General features: G+C 40.9%; 1 protein-coding gene across 7 annotated transcripts in view; it reads left to right on the forward strand.

Moving 5' to 3' along the window:
* Nucleotides 1–23,380, forward strand: part of ERCC8 (ERCC excision repair 8, CSA ubiquitin ligase complex subunit) — a 40,715-nt gene that overhangs the window by 3,581 nt on the left and 13,754 nt on the right. For 3 of the 7 annotated variants that reach the window (XR_014172707.1, XM_081929915.1, XM_081929916.1), the window contains exons 2-9: nucleotides 1,398–1,493; nucleotides 4,436–4,537; nucleotides 8,374–8,497; nucleotides 9,604–9,685; nucleotides 11,592–11,660; nucleotides 15,748–15,814; nucleotides 20,331–20,434; nucleotides 23,256–23,380. Coding sequence is in view for 6 of the 7 variants with exons in the window: in XM_081929915.1 (XP_081786041.1) it covers nucleotides 1,398–1,493; nucleotides 4,436–4,537; nucleotides 8,374–8,497; nucleotides 9,604–9,685; nucleotides 11,592–11,660; nucleotides 15,748–15,814; nucleotides 20,331–20,434; nucleotides 23,256–23,380 (769 nt within the window). In the remaining variant the exon portion in view is untranslated. Of the gene's footprint in view, nucleotides 1–1,395; nucleotides 1,494–2,727; nucleotides 3,087–4,435; nucleotides 4,538–8,373; nucleotides 8,498–9,108; nucleotides 9,155–9,209; nucleotides 9,332–9,603; nucleotides 9,686–11,591; nucleotides 11,661–15,747; nucleotides 15,815–20,330; nucleotides 20,435–23,255 lie in introns of those variants that run through there. The other 4 variants (XM_081929918.1, XM_081929917.1, XM_081929920.1 and 1 more) reach the window with 4 other exon arrangements.

The following is a 23,380-nucleotide window of genomic DNA, read 5'->3' on the forward strand; positions in this document are numbered from 1 at the left end:
ATTGTCGGGGAAGGCGATGGCCACACCTTGCCACCCGAAACACCAACAACACATTCCAATGCCTAACCGCCACCTGAGCCAAAAGGCTCGCCGCCAATACCCTCACAGCTGCAACCAATCCCTAAGACTATTGGATATGTTAGCCAGCCATATGTTGTTTCCGCGATCTGAAAGATGAACACCGTCATCCCGGAATACGGTCTGGTCGCCAATCTGGATATCATCATGAGATATAACTAGGCCATTCATAAAATGCACTTTGCGCGCTACCGCGCGATTCAAGAGTTTCCTGGATTTCTCAAAGGCCATAAAGTTATGCGCACCGCGCCAAACCTTTCTCTTCAAGAGAGAGGGCCAGAACAGGGCTGTTCTGGGAAATAAGGCAGCCAACTCATCCAAGACCTTTCTCATGCTCCACAGCAAGTCCACACTCTTCCTGCTAGCCAGGTTGCTCTCACCCAGCTGAATGATTAGAATGTTAGGGGGGCCCAACAGCGCAGCTTTTGCCTTCAGCAGTGGCATGAGTTCTTGCCAGCGCCTGCCCCTTCTCGACAACCAGGAAACTCGCACCCACGATACCTGTTTTAAAGCATCTGAACTCCATTCATTTCCGGGTCCGTAATACAATGCATACTTTAAACTATAAGAACAAGTATTGCATGCCATTCTAGTAACCAGAATGTTGTCAAATTAGTGACGTATTTTGCTGTCTAATCCTATAATTGTTCATTCAGATGTGTGTCCCATAGTTAATATGGCTTGCTTTTCCATACACTTGAATAAGATTGCAATGATACTTCATTCAGTTTTGAATGTGTTGCAATTAAGACAACCTTAATGAACCCCAGTTCAGGGATGATTACAGTTTTTTGGAACCTGAAGTACTAGTTCACTGATGACAGAAGTCTCATTTGTTACTCAAATCATTTTGTCCACTAGATGTCCTAAATTTATTATTAGAATCTACCATGCAGTTTAAGTTTCAGAGGCCACAATCTAATACACACTTATTGGGAGTAAAACCTACTGAACCCACTGGGACCTACTTTCAAGTAAATATGCATAGGATTCAGATATGTCACTCTCTTTCAAGTGAGTGCAAATTGGATATCTATAATATATACAACTGAAGATTTGTTGTTTTACAGACTTTCTACCATTATATGCCTGTTGATTCATTTATAATTGTTATTGTTTGATGTAAATATAAATGTATCCTAAACATACTCCACTAACATGCAGAAGATCAGTTTTCTGAAACTGATTTGAGAGTCCACTTAAGCAGTGAATGGTGAATTTGATGGATCAGCTTGAAGGGCCTGATACTGACGATTTTTGAATAGGTGGAAGTTGTGTCATATATTACATTTCTTAATGCCTTTGTTGTTCTTGTTAAGGGTGCTGAGCCTGGAGTTAAACAAGGATAAAGATATAGAAAGAATCCATGGAAGTGGTATTAACACCTTGGATATTGAACCTGTGGAAAGTCGATAGTATGTACATGATATTACTATATGTTTTATTGTGGAATGTATTGTATAAAACATATTTTAAAATATGTTCAATAAAATAATTGAAAATTTCCCATTGATAATTTTTTGGAAAGAAAAAATCAATTTCTGAAAATGTTTTCCCATTTAATAAAATTGATAACATAATGAATGGATACAATACTGGTCAAAACGGGCAGATTCAAGCTTAAAAGTAACATTCCCTTCCCACTAAGTACAGTGGTACCTTGGGTTAAGTACTTAATTTGTTCCGGAGGTCCATTCTTAACCTGAAACTGTTCTTAACCTGAAGCCCCACTTTAGCTAATGGGGCCTCCTGCTGCTGCCGCGCTGCCGGAGCACAATTTCTGTTCTCATCCTGAAGCAAAGTTCTTAACCCGAGGTACTATTTCTGGGTTAGCGGAGTCTGTAACCTGAAGCGTATGCAACCTGAAGCTTATGTAACCTGAGGTACCACTGTACTATCCTAGCCCAATTCATACCATAAGAGCTACATGATAGGGTAACCACTGGGCATTAACATAAAAAGTGTTCAACATACTTTTAAGCCCCCGGGAAGCAGAAAACCTCAGAACCAGTCCAGAAAGGAATACCATCTCCAATGATCCTTCCCCACACAAACACCATACTCCTCAGTGTCTGAGCTGAATATTCCTTCAGATAGCCTGGGCCTAGGAGGGCATGCTCACTCATCTCCCCAATTCCCAGTGCCTTTACTAGGCTAGTAGGCTGCTGCACTGTGCTCCTCCACGGGCCCGGAAGACCTATAGAAGTCTGTACAGATCCAAAATATACAAATCCTTCCAGCTGTTGGTTTTATTGTATGTGCTCATTCTAGTTCTGGTGCTACTAATGAATCGCATCAGGTGTTTTGTTGTTTGGCTGGAGTATGATTGTGAACTAGTAACCTGACACACATACCTACCTTTCTGTTCAGTTCAGGTTTGACAGATTCTTTCAGGCAACAAAATTATGTTCTGGCTTATCAAAAATTAGTATAGTTCTGGTTTTGGGTCACGTTCTCTTTGCTACTCTGTGCACACCATGGCATGCCTACTCCACATGTCCCAATGGCAAGGGCAGCAACAGCCTTACTACTGCCAGTCCCCACACATCTTTACAGACTCAACATTTAATCCTGTTCTGGTGCTAAGAAGCACATCACACAAAGGGAAAGGTTGATTGCCCATTCAACAGCAGCCTCATAGTTCCTTAGGTAAAATACCTTAACACTACAAGAGACCCTCTTGAGACCCAAGATTTGACGACCACCCAGGGTGGTAGTTGTGCAGAAAGACTGTTCTGCCAAGCAGCTAAGAAGAATCCAACCAGAAGAGCCAATTGCACATGCCAGCAACAGCACTTTCCAGTGGCTTATTGCACAGTATGGTAGGAGATTGGAAAACAGGCAGCAGGAATTCAAGCTGCAAAAGAGAGAGAACTCCCAGGACTTGAACCCATGCTGCAAACACCATGGGTAGATCCCTACCCACACAACCACAGCAATCAGGAATCAAACACCATGGAATGTTTGTCTTCCCCAAGACCTAAGCCAAGGAGGAGGAGCCCTAGTTGGTAAGGGAACAGTTCATTATTTCCATCCAGGAGATCCTAGAGCCTCATCCCGCTTTGCATCCCCAGGGATAGCTCAGTTGGTAGCGCATGAGACTCTCAATCAGGGATTCAGGCCCTAGGTTGAGCAAAATATTCCTGCAATGCAGGGGGTTGGACTGGATGACCCTTGTGCTCCCTTCCAAGTGTACAGTTCTATGGGGCAACCCAGTCAGATGGGCAGGGTACAAATGATGGTGATGATTCCACCCCCCGTCCCCAGTCAGCTGTCAAATACCAAGCTACGTTCAGGGTGATGGTTGTGTATAAAGCCCTATACATCTTTGGACCAGGACACATAAAACATCTCACTCTTTATGTACTCAATCAATCACTGCATCACTGCAGGTAGGGAACTCCTGTAGATGCCATCTTATCAGCAGGTCTGTCCCTTGCAATGTAGGAAGTGGGCCTTTAGTGTGGTGGCACCTACTCTTTGGAATTCCCTTCCTTGAATGTTAGACAGGCACCGTCTCTGTCATCTTTTTAGGGCCTATTGAAAGCCACCTTCTTTCAGCAAGCTTTTTGAGATCTTTTCTCGGTCTACCACTTGATGTAACACGCGCCCCACTCACCACGGGCATGTGATCCCTGGCAAATGACTCCTGAAGTAGTAGAAACCTCAGGAGGACAAAAGTGGCAACTCTTGTCTTAAAGCATGTATTAGTAGCCCAATAAAATTACTTTCTAAAGAAAGCTTTTGAACTACAATGGCTAATTACTATTTTTTTGACGAAATAGTTCTTTGCGACCCTCAAGACTCTTTCCTCTCCTGCACAACTGGGAGAAGGAGTTTGGAAGCTTCTGATTTATCACAGCATGGTATGTAGTCCAGACCTCAAACTATGGTTTGGTTCAAGCCAGCTTTAGTAACTTTAATAACTATCATTTGAAGTTGGCTTGTTTGAAACAAACTGTAGTTAATGTTAACAACTGTTGGTTTGTCCACTCAACATGACAAGACTGAGTTTCAAAAAGTGTGTAAGCAGTAGCTTCTGAACTCTTTCTGGATGCGCAGGATAGAAGCACATAAGCCTGTAGGCTGCTGTGACTTGTTCCTGCTTGAATTCTTACCTAAATATGTTTTACTATCGATAATTTTATGGGTCACATAGATGACATGGCTGTTTAAAAAATTTTGATTCATACACATCAAATTGGATTCCACTTGATTTACTACAGCTGAGAAATTTCCAGGAAAATGTTCAGATTCACAATACAGCCTTAATTTTGGACTTACCTTTTGGGAGTTTAACACACACAGCCCCCCGAGTCTAATGTGTCTAAGTTAGTTGTAATTTGTTTTCTTACAGCATGCTTTCTGGTGGCACTGATGGTGTTATTGTATTGTACGATCTTGAAAACCTTAGCCAAAAACCATGCTATACCTGCAAAGCTGTTTGTTCTGTGGGAAGGTATGTACTCTTTACAAATGGAATCCTTATAAATATACCTTTTATTGGCATTATACTGTATGTTTACAATGTACTGCTAGCTAGTGTTGTCTGCATGGTAAATAATAATAATAATAATAATACCCTGCCCATCTGGCTGGGCTTCCCCAGCCACTCTGGGCAGCTTCCAAAAAAAATTAAAATACTGTGATACATCAAACATTAAAAGCTTCCCTAAACAGGGCTGCCTTCAGATGTCTTCTAAAAGTAGTTGTTGTTCTCTTTGACATCTGGTGGGAGGGCATTCCACAGGGAGGGCGCCACTACCGAGAAGGCCCTCTGCTTGGTTCTCTGTAACTTGGCTTCTCGCAGTGAGGGAACCACCAGAAGGCCCTGGGTGCTGGACCTCATTGTCTGGGTTCTTCCTCCTTCTTTCTACTCAGAAGGCAGAAATTACTACCACTCCTCCTTCCCACAACACCTATTTTACTTACACAATCACAGCTTTACGCAAATCGCCAATAAATAAATAATAGGGACAGATCTCATGGGAGACTTTGTGCTACCTTCCCAGAGCACGGTAGGCAAGGCAGGCGGCTTAAAAAGCCCGCTAAGTGCCAGCTTTGGACAGGAAGGGATAGTCATGCAGGATCATTCCAGGGGTTGTTTTGGTTTCATGTGATTTAGCTTATATGTCCTGATAGTCAGGAACATAACCCACGCATAAGATGAGATCTACCTGTATGGCTGTTATTACCATAAGGGGAAACAAAAGAAGAAATAAAGTCTGGAGTATGTGAAATTTGCATTGTTCTGCCGGTAATCCAATAACAGAGTATCATTAGGTGGTGTAATAAAATATTGAGACATCGGTTTTATTGTGGCCAGGTTGTTGGGTGGAGAACCTTGGTACATATTGCAGCTTTGCACTGGATGCTTATTAGCTCCTAGACCTTGTTCAGGGTCATGTTGACGACTTATAAAGTCCTGAACAACCTGACGCCAGGTTATCTGAAAGACGCCTGTCCCTGTATAGACCTGTAAGATCACTTAGATCTGGAGAAATTTTACTTGCAGCACTCTAACATATAGAATGGGACGCGGGTGGCGCTGTGGGTTAAAGCCTCAGCGCCTAGGGCTTGCCGATCGAAAGGTCGGTGGTTCGAATCCCCGCGGCGGGGTGCACTCCCGCTGCTCGGTCCCAGCGCCTGCCAACCTAGCAGTTCGAAAGCACCCTCAGGTGCAAGTAGATAAATAGGGACCGCTTTCTAGCGGGAAGGTAAACGGCGTTTCCGTGTGCAGCTCTGGCTCGCCAGAGCAGCGATGTCACGCTGGCCACGTGACCCGGAAGTGTCTTCGGACAGCGCTGGCCCCTGGCCTCTTGAGTGAGATGGGCGCACAACCCCAGAGTCTGGCAAGACTGGCCCGTACGGGCAGGGGTACCTTTACCTTTACCTTTTTAACATATAGAATACACAGAACTGTGGCTCCAAAATGGGCATTTACTGCCATTGTTCCTGCCCTGTAGAATGCCATTCCCTCTACCATACATGAAACATGATCCATCCGTTGCTTCAGACATCTGATAAACACAAATCTTTTCACCAAGGTTTTCTAGAACTCTGTTATTGGAGCCTATTATTATTGATTTCCTGTTTTTATCTGTTCTGCTGTCTTGTATACTGTGTCTCTGTGTATATTACACTGTTTTACTGTTTTTCAATGGTTGTAGTACTAGTATCTCTTTATATACTTCCTTCATGCTGTTGCTTCCAAGAAGATCCTCTTCCATTCCTGAAAATTTTGGAAAAACATTTTACCACAAATTAAACTGGAATCCTGTACCCACTTAACTGGCATTAATCAACACTGAACTCAAATTGATTTATTTCTGGGTAGACATGTATCATCATCATCAACCTTTTATTCGACCGTCAGTCAGAAAAAGTACATTTGTCAATACACAGTTAAACATCCAGGAAGATTTTAGAGCTTAGCCAACACTAAAATGGGCTAAACAGATAGCCCCATATGGGTAGACATGTATAGTTTTATAAGTTGCGGCAGCCATGCTTACTTTTCTTTTACCAAGAAGGCCCCTGGGAACAAAACTATGCCATGATGTAGCATTCTTTCCTTTGGGCCATACACAGTGAGGAACATGACTGCCATTTGCAGTGGTAGTACAGTGGTACCTCGGGTTACATACGCTTCAGGTTACAGACTCCGCTAACCCTGAAATATTACCTCAGGTTAAGAACTTTGCTTCAGGATGAGAACAGAAATTGTGCGGCGGTGGCGCAGCGGCAGCAGGAGGCCCCATTAGCTAAAGTGGTGCTTCAGGTTAAGAACATTTTCAGGTTAAGAACGGACCTCCAGAACGAATTAAGTTCTTAACCCGAGGTACCACTGTAAAGCTTTTTCTAGAAGTTAAAGAGAGATGGTGTGGAACCCTCTGCTTCCTCATATCTAGCATGGCAAGCCACTCCCACAAAAGACAGATTACCCCACAAAATTGTCCATGTGTGTCTGTATACTTGGCCTAATCTCTGAGTAGATGTAGACTGCTTGGCTGGGAAGGTTGTTACCTGAGCTGTGCTAGACCTCCCCTGTTTGAATCATTAAAGGAACTTTAGTACTGTTAGTGCCCTAGCCACTACCTGCAGAGATCTTCTTTTTTTAATAATTTTTATTATTATTTTCAATTATAGTCCAATATTAGTCTCATTATAACAGTACCTTATTTATAATACAATTATTAATACCAATCGTTCAAATACGGAATGATATAATTTAGATAAAGTGCCCCCCCCCCCGGCGTGCTAGATTTGATGGTTTTCTTTATTTCTGCGTTTCAAAATCTTACTGATTTCAATTACATTCCGGTCATAATAATAATCCCTCATACAACAACTGCAATATTCATAACCTCTATTTGTGTTAACATATTAAATGATTTATAAAACTACAAGTGAGGAACTCAAACTATATCCATCCTCCTCCTGTGTATGGCAGTTACTCTGTCTGTGGTGTTTCCTCCTCTCCTTGTAAGATGTTATGTCTTTCTTTCCCTCGGTTCTTGCTGTTACCCATCATGCTTTGGGCAGAGCTGATCCCATTGTTGTTCCATAAATTTCTCCATTGCTCCGTCCTGTGCTTCATTGTTTTGCAATTTTAACAACAGCTGCAAAAGTCACTCTGTCCCAGTAAATATTACCTGTTGTCTCCATGTATTACAGTTTTTAAATATTTTTTTGGAAGACGCCCAGAGTGGCTGGGGAAGCCCTGCCAGATGGGTGGGGTATAAATAAATTATTATTATTATTATTATTATTATTATTATTATTATTATTCCTGTCAGCCTTGGAAGAAGAGCGGTCTGTCAAACTGCAGATGACTCAGTAGAGAACCTTGGCAGTTCACAGACTCCTTTCATCCTTCCTTCCAACTGAAGATATTTGAGCAATTATACTTCCAATTAAATTAAATTCCAAGTCCTCTTAGCATTATTCAGTTCACTTCGTAAATAATAAAGTCAGTTTCCATCATAAACCTTTTGCAAAATAGAGCTTCTCTCCCTTTTTCCTTTTTTTGCACATGCAGTTCCCTTTGATATTATATTCCATATATATAATCCAATTTTTTCCATCCCCGCTTATACAAATATAATTTGAACTAACATTCAGAGGAGGGTTGCCACATCATAAATGTAGAGAAGAAAACTTTAAATGAAGAAACCTTAGACTCCCCACCCCGGTTTTTCAGAGTTTTGCTTCTTAAGCCACAAAAGCTTAAGCACATAGTTAGGGCAAACACCTGCTGGTTGTAACCTTTGTCCTTCTGTTATTGCATTGTAGAAGTCATCCTAATGTTCATAAATTCAGTGTAGAAACAGTTCAGTGGTACCCTCATGATACTGGCATGTTTACGTCAAGTTCATTTGATAAAACCCTGAAAATATGGGACACAAACACATTACAAGTAAGTCATATCTTTAATTGTTGGGTTAAATCATGGGAAGTATTTAGTGTTTTGAAAGCGGAAATGTGTTTGGGTTTCATGGGAAGCTTAAATTCTAGAATACATTATAAAAACAGTAATTGCAAGTGTTTACTCAACTTCTGCAAGGCTGCCTATATATTATTTGCAGCAGGATCAAGTCTTATGGTACCAGGATTTGATCCAGAATCTGTGTCTGGCAAGCAGGGACCCATAGTTGGGGAAACTAAGCATGCAAATCTAGCTGGTAAGATCACTTTTAGAGTAAGTAAGTCAGTTGACTCACTAATAGAGGCAGACAGTAGACAAAGTCATGGACAATTTAAACAAAGGAAGTCTATGGCATAATCAAAAGTTTTTGCAGTTTGGGCGAACAGCTCCATATCGTGTGATTTTCATGATGTATTCTTCCTAATCTGCATTTCTGCCGCCATGCTAATAACATTTGCATAATGAAACTGAGTTAGATTGGGATTACAGTTATACAAGCCACCTACCTGTCACCACATGATGTCACAATGACATAAGGTGACACATTCTTTACATAGCACTGTGCACAGGGTGTTTCAAGCCCCAGCGATAAGGTGATTATTAATCCTTGCAAAGTGCTGTGTGTAGGCTTTCCACAGAGCTTTCAAGGTGCCTACAAACCTCTTTTCAACCCAGTTTCATCTTTACCTGCCTTGGATAATATTCAAATGATAGTTTTCTTTGTTGTTCGTTTTACTGCTGTTCTCTTTATTCATGGCAGGTGGTGAATGTATTAATACAAGCCACTCTCACTGAAAATTTTCTCTGCTGTTTCTTGATACCCCAGTACGTACTACTATGTTGTTGTTTTTTACATTGTCATAGTTAGCAGGTTTAAACTAATCATTTTGGCAGAAATATCAATTTTGGTTAGGGTCCCATCCTGCAAATGTAAGTGTGTACCTGGGTACAATTTGAAGGCATTCGCAGGATGGGGTTTTGATGCCATATTTCACAATATATTTCATAAAATCATAAGCTTTTAAAATCTTATTTTTATGTTAAGATTTGGATCAGGACATTCAAATTAAATAAACATATTGTCTTTCAATTGACAGCCAGCAGATGTGTTTCATTTTGCGGAAACAGTGTACAGTCATCATATGTCTCCAGTTGCTACCAAGCATTGCTTAATTGCAGGTTTGTATTCACATAAAAGGTCAGCTGTGAGCCTAGAAGCAAATGCTTTTGGCTTACAGTTAATTTCAGTTTCTTCTTACCAAGAGATAGTTGTGAATTTGTTGGCCCCTAGATGTTTGTGCTTCCAGTTAATTTTAGGGTTAACTTAGGGATGTGGGTGGCACTGTGGGTTAAACCACAGAGCCTAGGACTTGCCAATCAGAAGGTTGGCGGTTCGAATCCCCGCGACGGGGTGAGCTCCCGTTGCTCGGTCCCTGCTCCTGCCAACCTAGCATTTCGAAAGCACATCAAAGTGCAGGTAAATAAATAGGTACCGCTCCGGCGGAAAGGTAAACGGTGTTTCCGTGCACTGCTCTGGTTCGCCAGAAGCGGCTTAGTCATGCTGGCCACATGACCCGGAAGCTGTACGCCGGCTCCCTCAGCCAATAAAGCGAGATGAGCGCCGCAACCCCAGAGTCGGCCACGACTTGACCTAATGATCAGGGGTCCCTTTACCTTTATCTAGATGTTTGTTCTTCCAGTTAATTTCAGGAAACAGGTTTAGATGAATATGAAAAATGGGTTGGGTGGAGGTTTTGGGGTTGGGGTTTTTTCCCCAATTGGCGCATCTCTTGCTACTAAAAATATCCCTAAGCAATTTGTGACCAAAGTAATAAAAAACAAACGATAAAAATCACCTACACATTATTAAAGAGACATTGTGAAATATCCTCTAATATGCATTGAATCTTATCTAATAAAAAGCACCAGCCAGATGACAAATCACTTTGGTGTTTTTCAGTAAGGATTAACCTGGATTAGTGAGAACATTTTAACCTTGCTTTTTAAAATTACCTTTTTGGGGCAGGGTAGGTAAAAGGCTATGACTGCAATCCTATAATCACTATTTAAAGCTGTGGGGCTTACCTCTGAATAATTTGCAAAGAATTGTGCTGCAATCTTTTATTTGCCTACTATTTTGCAGCCATTGAAATCTGCAGCCCCTACATTCAGGCTAAAATACACATACTAGGATAAAAGTTTCAGTAGGTGCAGAAGGACTTTTTCCGAGTAAGCATGCAGACTGATTGCATTGTTAGAATATTTTTGTTGTTGCCATGATGCCTATATATTGTGAATTACTTTATAAATGAAAATCTGAATCATGTTTGAAGTGGCAGATGCCAAGCAGCCAATGGTGTGAAGGCAGAGTGGGGGACAGAGCATGCTTGTTCTTCCTGGGCTCTCTCCTTGGCCAATTCTCTAGCTCTTTCAGCATCTTCTTTAAGGCTCTTCATAAATCAAACACATTTACCAAAACAGAGTAATTTCCTTAATAAGACAGAATATTTTATCTAGAGTTGTGCTGTTAATTAAATGTATGTATTTGTATTCATTGTTTAAAAAAATACAGTGCACCTTCTAAATATGCATTAATTGGTCTTTTATTAATTGATCAGTATTTCAGATTCTGCCTTGTTAGAATACTGAGATAATATTCAAGATAAGAGATGGCTCAAATTACTGTGGTACAAGTTAGCATTTAGACTTAAGAGCCATAAATACTTTTAACAGTGTCCAGTTTGTAATTTGCACACAGTGGACTTCTGTTTGTACTTCCAAATGCTTCATTTATGAAACATTCCTTTGTGTCAATTTATAAAGAATAAAAGAATATCTGTTCACCCTGTTCTGTTTATTTTAATGTTAAGGTAAATAAGCTGAATGAAGGTGCAGAATACAGTTACTAGAAGAAAAAAATTGGGGGAATTTGTAACTTTTGTAATACATTTATTCAAAGCCCCCCAAAGATATATAAAATACAATACAACTAGCACTTTCTCTGTGTGCTTTTTTATAGCTGCAATTTTAAGTTGCAGAGTGTGTTTCTCCTTTCCTTAATGTATTTTGTCTTTTTTTCTTACAGTTGGTACCAAAAGCCCCAAAGTACAGCTTTGTGACTTGAAGTCTGGATCATGTTCTCACATTCTGCAGGGTATGTCTTAGTCTGAAACATAAATTCTAGACAATAACTACTTTGAGTAAACTACACAGCATAAAGAACTGCTCTAAACAATATATTATTTGTAAGTAATATGACAGACATGTTATGTTCCAGTTGTGAAACAACACAGCAAGAATAGCAATATATTCCACATATTGTTCTAGCACTGTGGGTCTGAAGAAGTAAAAATATTGATTTGCCACTATGAAAACACTGGGCAATTTAGTTCAGTTTAGATTCCTTGAATTTCACATCATTAAAATATAAAGTGGCAAGTGTTCCCAGCAAACTGAGGAAACCACTTACCCAAAATCAGCTAGACAATTGCCTAGGTTATTCTTGTTTGCATGTATTGGAGTGCAGCTGATAAGCCTAATGCAGATAGGCCATGAAATAAAACTTTGTATTCCAGAAAATGAATGTTTGGGATAGCTTTAAGAAGAATGTAGTAGGAGGTTCCATAAGTAAGCATTTCTGTACCCTGGGCAGCCTCTCAGTTTCCTGCCCTCTGCTCTTCCTCCCTGCCCTTTATGCCATATACTACTTTTAATGGTGCTGGAGTTTCCATTTCTTGCTGCTCAGAATGACAATTGATATAAAAAACATAAGATGGCTACAGCTGACTACTACATAGTAGCTGGCAAGAATATATGTGCCATGCCTAACCTACACATGCAACTGAATTAGAATTCCTAAGAGGAACAATGAACTGTATTACTTCAGGAAGCAATTAGGGAATACTAGTGTGAATGCTCCCCCAAGTGACAAACTTTCCTTCTAGTTCAAAGCTAGCATAACAATCTGTTCTCTGTTGTGCTTGTTTTCTATTGACAGTGCAGGAGAGTATTCAAAGATCTTACAGTCTGTAGTGGTACTGCACATTTTACTACCATCTCATTACCACCTCTTTTTGCCGCATCTGTAGGCCAGACCATATTACCTCCCTCCTGCATCAGCAATATTTAGTTTCCAATTTATTTTTATGAAAGAAGCTGCAGGGAGTTCCACTTTGCTTAGTCTGCTGTCCATACTAGGTCTTGCTATGCTCTTGGGATCATGTAACTCTCTGATTTACCAAAATAATATTTAATGTTGAGTCTCTCCTCAGAAGGAGGCCATTGATGTAGAAAAATTAATTTGTATAGTCTAAGGTACTAAACTAGCCTAAGCTGTAGATTTACTTGTATGAATGTTGCTCTAGGATTCCATAGATTGTGTTTTGTAGCTTCATAAGCAAAATAATTACTGGAGGGACTGCATGTCTCTTCTTTTAAAGATAACTTGCTGTTGAATTTACAGAACAGTGTACTCATGTGGGGGACAATGAAAGAAGGATGTTGACCATTACTGAATTGAAGTCTCTGTTTAGAAAGCGATCCCATAACATGATCTGCAAAAAAATAAAGAAACTAAATCAATTCAAGTAGTTGGTAGATTGCAATCAATCTTTCTCTGGATTAATTCAGAGAGAGTTATTTACTTTGAAATAACTCATTTATACATTGAAGAATTGGTTTCTTACCATAGCAAACAAACCAAAGCAAAACAAAACAAAACAGGGCTAAGCATTTATCCTTCCAAATGGCAGGAGGGGCCTTAATTCACCCCCCCCCCGGTGTGCATGGCACACCCACACCATGGCAATTCAGAGAATGGGAGGCTGCTCTTGTATCCCTATCTAGCCCCCTTCTTCACTTCACTTCCTATGCTGGAGGATATGGAAGGCATGTCTTCCATTTCTTTTTTCTTTTTTAAAAATAATATTTATTACTTTTAAAAACTACAAAAAAGAAGAAAAGATACAATACAATACAATACAATATATAGACATTACACAACACAACATCTAGACATCAAACTAAACCAAACAAAACAAAAACAGTTTAAAACTCAAATCATATCATTTCAGTATCTTAACTTTCATTCACTTGTTTCATAGACTTCCTCACACCTCCCTTTTTGTCTTCCACTTCTATTCATTGTTTTAGCAAATCCTTTCCATCTTCCTCTATTTTCTGTCATATAGTTATCTTAACATATTTTAATCTTATTTTCCCTTTAATACTCTAATAATCTAATTGTACTTAATTCCTTATAACATTTCTACTAAAGCCATGTAACTTCATTCCAACATTTTTCTAACACTCATTAATTGACAATATTTCTATAAATAGTCTTTAAACTTATTCCAATCTTCTTCCACCGTCTCTTCTCCCTGGTCTCGGAATTTGCCAGTCATTTCCACTAATTCCTTATAGTCCATCAACCTGGTGATCTTCTGTCCGAGGCTCTTAACTCTTTTCCAAGTCCCTTCTGCAGGTCTTCTTCATACTTATACATGCGCTTTACTTTGTCTTCTGCTAGTCTTATTTTCATTTTCCTTCCTTTAAGGCTGGAGAGCATATCTCAGGGAAACTCCCACCTAGAGATAATTTTATTCCTTCTCGACAGAGCGACCAAATCTCCGTAGTTAGACCTAAGATCCAAAAGATATTTTGGAATGTCTTTCAAGATTTTTTCTCTTAACTGTTGTTCTTCTAAGTTCTTCTGATAGTTCCAACAGTCTCTTATTTTGTTCTTTTCTTTTTTCCCTCCTCTTCCAAGTCTGAATGCCCTCACAAGTTTGATCTCTTCTTGACCCAAGTCCTCCAGTTCAGATAGGACTCTGATCCTCAAAATCTGATTTTCTTTAAATTCAATCATAGAGGGCATCAATTTATGATCATCAAGTTGCATCTGTAAGGCTGGGACACTCTCTCTCTCCAATTGTATTTCTTTGGGTTCAACAGCAACAACTTTCTCCCTAGCCTTCTCCGCAGTTTGCCATGTCAGAGTAGAATCCTGTATCAACTTCTGAATAGTTTCTGTATTAGTAGTCACTTTTTGTTCCAAATTATCAATTTTGGTAGTTACCACATCCACCTTTTTGTTAAGCTGTTCCAGTGAATCACTTATCTTACTTAAAACAGCCACTAAGGCCTCTTCTGTCGACATTCTTATCCAGTTCAAGGTCAATCCCAGAATCTCACGGTTTTTAGCTTGCAGCTGGAAATTTCCCCAGCTCAGCTCCTGTAACAATTTCAAAAGCTTCCTCTAGAGGGAAACAGTTTCTATTTTTATTAATCCTTTTAAACACAGTTCAAAGATTAAAGTTAGTATCAATTTTCAATTACTTTTACTCCTTTTTAAACGCAGAAGGAGACAATGGAAACAAAATATTTCTCTTGTTTAACTAGCTGTCAGCAAGCGTTGTATTCACAGTCAATGAACATTCCAAAAACGTCAGTCTTACTAGCAGCCCGTTTCCAGGTTCAGAGAGGTTGTATTTAAGTTCTGCACTCTCTCCTGCAGGTTTACACAGTCCAAAACTTCCCCCCTCTTCTCCTGCTTCCAAGGGGGGTTTAATGATTTTAATCGATGGAAATTTAGTCCTTTACAGAAGGCTTTCCAAGACTTTAGCTTGCAACCTCTTTGCTTCAGTCTATTTACAAAAGGGGAAGGCGGACTTCCTGTTTTAAACCTCCCCGTTTTGGTGCCAAATTAAGACTTTTAAAGATCCAATTTTTCGCTCTACTCACGGGTAGTTGTTTTAAGATCAAATTGTCCACAGGAAAAAGTCAGCACTCTCCGGCAACAGCTATGCGGCTTCGCTCCGTGGAAGAAGCAGTCAATTCGAAGCACCGCGCCACTCACCCCACGTCGCTCCGGACCCCCGAAACCGGGTTTCCCCGCGAGTAGGGGAGGCGCGAAAGGTGCCAGCCGAATCCCAGGTTCACAGGCTTCACCTGCCTGTGATTTTTAGTGGGTCTCCGCCTTCACCGTGGCGGCCAGACCCAGATTTCCACGAAGCAAATTCCTCCCGATCAGAGGAATTCCGCCATTACTGGAGGCGCTAACCCGGAAGTCCGTCTTCCATTTCTTCCATCCTGGTACAGTGCCTCTTTTACAACAGTGGTGAAGAGATAAGGTTCTGTTCAGTCAGATGCTTTGGTAATTCCAAAGAATTGTGCCATAGCTGTTTGTATATGAGTAGTCTCTTGTATACCACTAAGGATTCTTATGGCTTCTTGTTTTTTAGGTCACAAACAAGAAATACTAGCAGTATCTTGGTCACCACGTTATGAATATATTTTAGCATCTGCAAGGTAAAAGAAAGAACCAACAATAAAGTAGTGACAATTAGAATGAAAATTAACCCATTAAAAAAAAAACCAGTTCTGTGTTTGTTTCATAGTCTAGTCACTTGCTCTTAACTTGAAATATAGGGAGTTTCCCTTAACTAGTGTTTTGTATGTATTTCACTGAAATTTAAAACTAAGGGTTATTTGAATGGAGTGTGCAGTATTTGTATAGCTGTGAGATAAAGGCCTCATTTCCCTAATCTACAAAACATTAAACTCTCAAATGCTGTCATCTCTCACAACCTTAAAAGCATGGTGGGAAAAAGATCTGGGTGAGCCATTAGATGATACTATATGGAACAGTATCTGGGTAAAAGCTTCCTTCTGACCTGTCTCAGTAAGAATCTGGGACAGAATCTGTGAAATGCACTCAAAATTGTATGCTGAATATCCATTATTATTGAGTAATGTGACCAAAAATGTATCAGTGATGTGTTGGAGAAATTGTAATGTTCCTGGTTCATTTATTCGCATGTCCCCAATTCTTTTTGTTTTGGAAAAAAGTGGAGATGAACTTCTGTGGTCAAGTTCTCCCAGTCCAGGAGCAGTTGTAGGTGTGGTACCAGTTGCAGTTGGGCCTGCAGTGACAAAGCTGGATGCAGAAGCATTCCTAGACTGCAAACCAGCTCTGTTACAGGGAGTGCAACCCCATCCAGAGTTGACCGATTTCTCAGACATGGGAACTACTTACCCACAGTGTCTGCATCTTGCTAAGATTCAAGCTCAGCTTTTACCTCATCCATCTTACCACTGCCCAGACAGATGTTATGGAGAAAGAAAGCTGAACATCATCAGCATACTAATGTCAGCTTGTCCCAGAACTCCAAATGACCACTGTAAGCAGCTTCATATGGCTATTAAATAGTATTGGAGCTAAGATAGTGCCCTGCTGTACTCCGTTTTGTAACTGCCAGGCAGAGTGAAAGGCATTCCACAAGTGCTACTCTCTAGACTTGGTCTTGGCAGTAGGACTGGAACTACTGTAACACAGTGTCAGTTCCCATTCCCAGGAGCTGGTCCAAGAGGGTACCATGGTCCATAGTATCAAAAGCCTAAAAAAGATCGAGAAGCAGGAACAAACGCTCTGCAAAAGTCATCAGGGCACCCATTTAAAACCCTAAATGGCCTCGGCCCTGTATACCTGAAGGAGCGTCTCCACCTACATTGTTCAGCCCGGATTATGAGGTCCAGCTCCGAGGGCCTTCTGGCGGTTCTCTCGCTGCAAGAGGTGAGGTTGCAGGGAACCAGGCAGAGGGCCTTCTCAGTAGTAGCGCCTGCTCTGTGGAACGCCCTCCCATCAGGAAACAACTATCTGACTTTTAGAAGACATCTGAAGGCAGCCCTGTTTAGGGAAGTTTTTAATGTCTGATATTTTATTGTATTCTTAATATTTTGTTGAGAGCCACTGAGAGTGGCTGGGGAAACCCTGCCAGATGGGCAGGTTATAAATAAAAATATTATTATTATTATTATTATTATTATTATTATTAGTTCAGATCCAGTTTCTTTATAAGCAGCTGCACCACCGCCTCTTTCGAGGCAGGTGGGAACCATCTCTTCACACAGACTTCTGGCCAAGATGGCATCAAGAAAGATCATTCTGGACTGAGCTCCACAGTCTGTTTTAATTGTTTAATTGGGGTTTTTTTCTTTTTTCTTTTTATGTGCTATTGCTGTTGCCGGCTCAGCAGCTATCTGATTTATTGAGGGCAAGGACCTTTTCAGTGTTGTTTTATTCTCCAAGGAGCCAAGAATCATAAATCAGTTTCACAGGGAGTTCAACAGCCATCTTTGTGGCATTCCTGGGGTTTATCTATGCAGGTTTTAAACTTTATTCCAAGGATTTTTTTTTTTTAAAGCCTTTCAAACTTTTCAATGTTTTACCACCTCTTAACATAACTGCTTATCTTTGCCTGCCAACAAGGGAAAAAAATACAAGCTTGTTTGATTGACTGTTTGCTTGCTTGGGAAAAGGGGGAAAGCAGGCTTGAGGAGAGGCTGGCAGGTAGTGCTATTGCTCAAATAAAACATTTCGTAATGGTAGTTGCCTGAACTCAGTCACTTCACGTGCAAGTAGAAAAGCCTACGCAGATCACCAACAGAGACTAATTACAGACTTTATACCTGAACAGACGTAAACCAGCCACAATTTAATCTCAACCCTTTCAGACTCTGACCTAGTTGTTTTGGACAAGTGATGTTCTGATGACCAGGAGGAGGAGGTCATTTCTCAGTTTTCACTTGTGATGGCAGCTGCAGAGGAGGACTCACAGAATGCTTAGCTAAATGAAAAGCTAGCTTGTTTGTTTGACTAGGCATTGATTTATTTGTAATAATAATAATAGATGTTGGCGTCCGTCTATCTTGGGAGACAACGGAGGAGTGCGCCTTTTGGGGGTAAAGTCAATAATAATGTATTTAACACGTTTATACCCCGCTTTTACTCCAAACAGCTCAATGTGGCTGAAAACAAGGATAGAATTATTAAATCAGGGAAGGGTGAGCTTTGCAGAGTCAGGGTCCACATTCCCTGAAGGCAAAATAGTTGGGAGACACATACTAGAGGCAGGTACAGTCAAAACCAAAAGTGGGTGGAGACATCCCTTCCCTCTTCCTTCGTCTCTCACACAGAGACTCTGTCTCTCTGTCTCTTCTGCTAGCCAGTTTGCATTCTTTTTTGAGCGTCAAGGTCTATGCTATTTCTCCTGCCTCTTCAGCTTTTCCTACCAGCTCTTCTGTTTCTTGTCATGGTGATGTCATTTTTTTGGATCTCCCCCAGCCAGTTTCCCTCCGTGCCCTGTGGCTTACCTTTGTGCCATCTCAATGGGAAACAGAAGAGCCAGCCAAAGACGCTTTGGTCAAGCCCAGCTGTCAAGTTGTGATGCCCAACAATAAGGGATGCCAGGTGGAATACTGAGTAGACACTATACCTGGCACACTCTGGTTCTTCCTCTGAGCCACATCCTTAAAAACACTCCAGCATCTACCCAGACCACAGAGAACACTAGGAATGGAGTAGCAGCCTTTTTTGGCAGGGGGGGGGTTCTGCAGTGTGGAGAAATTGGTGGCAATGGGGCCAAATTCAGCAGGATATAAAGGGGAGTCCCAAGGGCTTTATATGGACCCAAGGCTGCAGATAGCCCATATGTGCCATAAATAACATGTTTAACATGTACATCAACAGAAAGAATGTGGTAATGCTTAGAAACAAACAAAAAGCATGTTAAGTTAACCATCTGGTGCCATCCCTGAAGGTTTTTTAGGTGCCAGGTGGAAAAAAAACTACTGTATTTTTCGCTCTATAGGAAGCACTTTTCCCCCTCCAAAAATGAAGGGGAAATGTGTGTGCGTCCTATGGGGCGAATGCAGGCTTTCGCTGAAGCCTGGAGAGCGAGGGGAGTCGGTGCGCACCGACCCCTCTCGCTCTCCAGGCTTCAGGAAGCTATCCGTTAGCCGTGGGAGAGCTGCGCGGCTCTCCCATGGCTAGCGGAGAGCTTGCCTGCACCCAGAAGCTTGGGGCGTGCTGAGCTCCACACGCCCCAAACTTCGGGATTAGCGCAGTGCTTCGCTAGCCATGGGAGAGCCATGCGGCTCTCCCACGGCTAGTGGAGACCTTGCCAGCAGTCAGAAGCTTGGGGCGCGCTGAGCTCCGCCCGCCCCAAGCTTCGGGATTAGCGCAGTGCTCCGCTAGCCGTGGGAGAGCACCCAGAAGCTTGGGGCGCGCTGAACTCCGCACGCCCCAAGCTTCGGAATTAGCGCAGAGCACCTGGAGGGGAAATAATTTCCCCCCCTTTATTTCCCCCCCAAAAAAACTAGGTGCATCCTATGGGCCGGTGTGTCCTATGGGGCGAAAAATATGGTAGGCATTTTAGTGGCAAGTAATAGAAATTTTTTATTATTGTTGATATGTTTTACTTGTTTTATGAAGGTTTTGTGAATATGACTTTCTGGGTTTTGATAACAATTCTCTCATTTTTATGGCTACCATTTAAAATTTTGTAAGCTGCCTTGAGGTCTAAGGTCCAGTGTTGAAGTAAATATATATATTTAATAAGGTACTCTTATAAGTAGCAATTGTTAAATTTGTACTTTCCAAAGCAAGATTATTTGTTTAACTATACTGCATTTGTTTTTCCATTCAGAATGAATATAATTCATTGACAGAATAGGCCAATAATGAAATACAGAGGAATATGTAGAAATAAGCCGTTCCTTGGTTTACCTTTTTCTAAAGCGCATGAAGTAGTCAGAAACTTTTCACTTGGAAAACGGTAACTTGCTGTATTAAAAATAACAGGATAGGGAAGACCAGATATTGTGTACATATTAACAAGAACTTGCACATAACCATAGTAATGTTAACAGAAAATTTCTAATCCAACCTAAGGACATACTTGCCTTTATGACAGAGTGAGGTAGGGTTGGATAGAAACCATGAATCTTGTCCATAAATCAATACAAGGTGTTGTTCTTCTTTTAGTGCTGACAGTAGAGTGAAATTGTGGGATGTAAGGAGAGCATCTGCTTGTCTGATTACTCTTGATCAACATAATGGTGAAAAGTCAAAAGCATCTTCTGAAGCAGGTAATCAGTATACATATGCAGTACACACAGGTCTCACTTTCCAAACACAATGCCCAGGAAATCGTTTGTTAGATTATTTGCATTACAATATTTCATATGGGAACTTTATTCCCCAATGACATTTTTATCTAAAAAAATCTATTATACAATAAAATAGCAGCTACAAAAATACAAATCAAATAGGTAGAATATGGAGTCCTCTCTTAAAAGTAATTCTTAGCCCTTACCACACACAGAGGACCATAGCTCCCCCCAGCTCTCACCTGGGATCTTTCCTTTCTCCTCCCAGCCTCTCACTTTAGGAGACCAACATTTCCCTGCCTCCCACCAAGGGTCCTCAAGGTGTTCAAGGTGTCTCGGAATCATTCATTTCTTTTCCCCACGAAAAGTCCAAGATGGGTTCCCTAATTGTTATTATTATTAATAAATGTCAACCATATTTTTTTCTTTTGACTTTACCTCTATTAATTTCCATCACATTATTCCAATTTGAATGATGGTAAATTATTCTATCCGTGTCCATTTTAAAGTCCCTCCACCATGGAATATGTGATCACATATTCCATAATTTTTTTCTTAGTATATATCCTTTAGTTCATGTCCAGTTCCATATGCTCAAATTCCATTTCCTGTTGTGTTTACAATAGTATCCCAATCTCCTCTAAGACCTTCCATTTTGGGTCCCCCCCCAGTCTTTTTCCAGATATAGTACTCTGAAATCTGATAGTACACATCAGTCAGGCTGCTGCCAGCAACCTCCACGGCCGGTTGCCCAGGAACATACACAGACAAAGAATCTTCTTACCATTCAGTATTTACAGAAGGAGGCTACAAAACCCAGCCTCTTGAATAATGGTGTTGTCCTGAGTGAATCTCCAACGCTTCCCCCCCCCCTTCTCTTCCACTTACTCATTCGTCAAGCTCAACATCTCTCCTACGGGTGCCGAGAAGTGCCCTCTGTTTTTGAGCTCTTTGCTCTCCTACTTTCAAGGCTCACTGGGTTCTGGGAAAGGGGGAGTCTAGAATGCTTTCGAAAGACACTGTGTCTGTCAGCTGTGGCCCCCCTGGTGCTTCTTCTACCTCCTCCTTCTCTCCCATTATTTCCCAACTTTCCCCTTCATCTGCCCCTGAGCTGTGACCTTCCTCAAACCCCTGTTGTAAATCTAAACTGTCTTCCACTTCTCTGGAAGGGTTAGGCTGGGGAGGCGGTCTCCATCATTCCTCCTCTGCCCAATCTCTGACATCATCATTCTCTCAATTCGCTCCATATCATATGCAGAATATTTTCTGTCTGCTAGAACTGAAGGAAGGCCAGGACTAAAGTTTTCCCAAAGCTCCCCCCCCCCAACTTGAGCAATAACATATCCAGAAAATTCTCCACCTAATCATTTGTGATTTTAGTTTCTCCTTCTCCAAATCATTGTAGGGAAGTCATTTCCATTGAAGCATCACCATCTGCTTTCTTCAGTTTAACTATTTAATGATCCAGTCTTGCTAACTTTTCATCAATTTGGTCTGAAGTCAATTTGAGTATTCCCCATTTCCATTTTCCATTTCATATCTCTGTGGTTCATTTTCTTCATCAAACGCTGATCTGATCATTTTTAATTGTTCAGCCATCAACTATTGAATAATACCAACAGTCACTGGAAGATAGAAAAGTACCTTTACCATAGTTGGTCTTTAAGGTGCTACTGGAAGGAATTTTTTTGTTTTACCTTTACCATAGTAAATGCTTTTGATGTTCTGGATATTATTAGCAACTCAGTCTACTTTAATATTTCCACTTTAAAATCACAGCTGCAGCATGTCTTATAGAAAATTCTTTCCCATGGCTAGTAATGGCCGCTTTACTTCAGTTTTTTCAGTTCTTTAGTGGTAGGAAACAGAAAAGGGGTTAAATATTTTTCACACAGGGATTCCCCTGTTTAATCTTTATTGTCAACCATAGGTCTGGCTTTTCACTCTGCCTTAGATACTTTAGCGATCAATTTTTCTTGTCCCAGAAGTATTTTTAAGAGAGGGTGTTGATTGTGTGATATTTGGGCAGAATAGCTTACCAGTTCATTCCAACTCCCGTCCAAGCTTCCAGACACAGACAGCAGGAAAATGGCCTCAAGCCAAGCATTTGAGGTAAACTTCCAGATCACCGTTAACTCCAGAGTGATGAATAGTCTGACTTATTATCAGTTACCACATAATTATCTTCTGTCAACAGGAGCTAGCAGACAGATAGCCAAACCACCATTCATTTCCCCAGTAGTCCATATGAGAATATTTCTAATCCATGATTTGTCCAGTCTCTCCCCGCCCCATTCCCTCCATGGTTTCTTCTTGAAATGGCTGCAGCCAATCAGCAGAAGAGAGACAAAGGGAAAACTGATTTGTCTGATCTCTTGCTCCCTGATTTGTCCGATCTCCATCCCCCCTCCCCCCCCCGCATGGTTTCTACCCAAATAGTTGCTGCCGTCCAGAAAAACACAAACAAGGAAGTAGGCAAACTCTGCCTATTCAAATATATGAATCAACCATTCACTTAGCGATATTTGGGCATAATTCTTTATGTTCAGATAAGTGAATTTGCAGATAACGTGTGTCCTGATAGCAGGACCCTCATTTACATGTATATCAAGTTCTTAAACATTTCAACACTTAAGCATTTGGTTTCACCCTTGGCGACAAGCATTGTCACATGATAGAATACATTGTTGCACCATTTCCCTTCCAAACACTGCAGTTACAAATATTTTGCTCTGATGAGTTTTACATTTTGCTGTATCAAACTCTGTAGTACCCGGTGTTGTTCATATTTTCTTAACAGAAAATACTGCCCATAATGGAAGAGTTAATGGCTTGTGCTTCACAAATGATGGACTTCACCTTCTGACATTTGGTACAGATGACCGCATGAGACTCTGGAACAGTTCCAGTGGAGAGAACACATTG

Source organism: Podarcis melisellensis (genome assembly GCF_964234715.1).
Source record: "Podarcis melisellensis genome assembly, chromosome: 11".
NCBI classification, from domain to species: Eukaryota; Metazoa; Chordata; class Lepidosauria; order Squamata; family Lacertidae; genus Podarcis; species Podarcis melisellensis.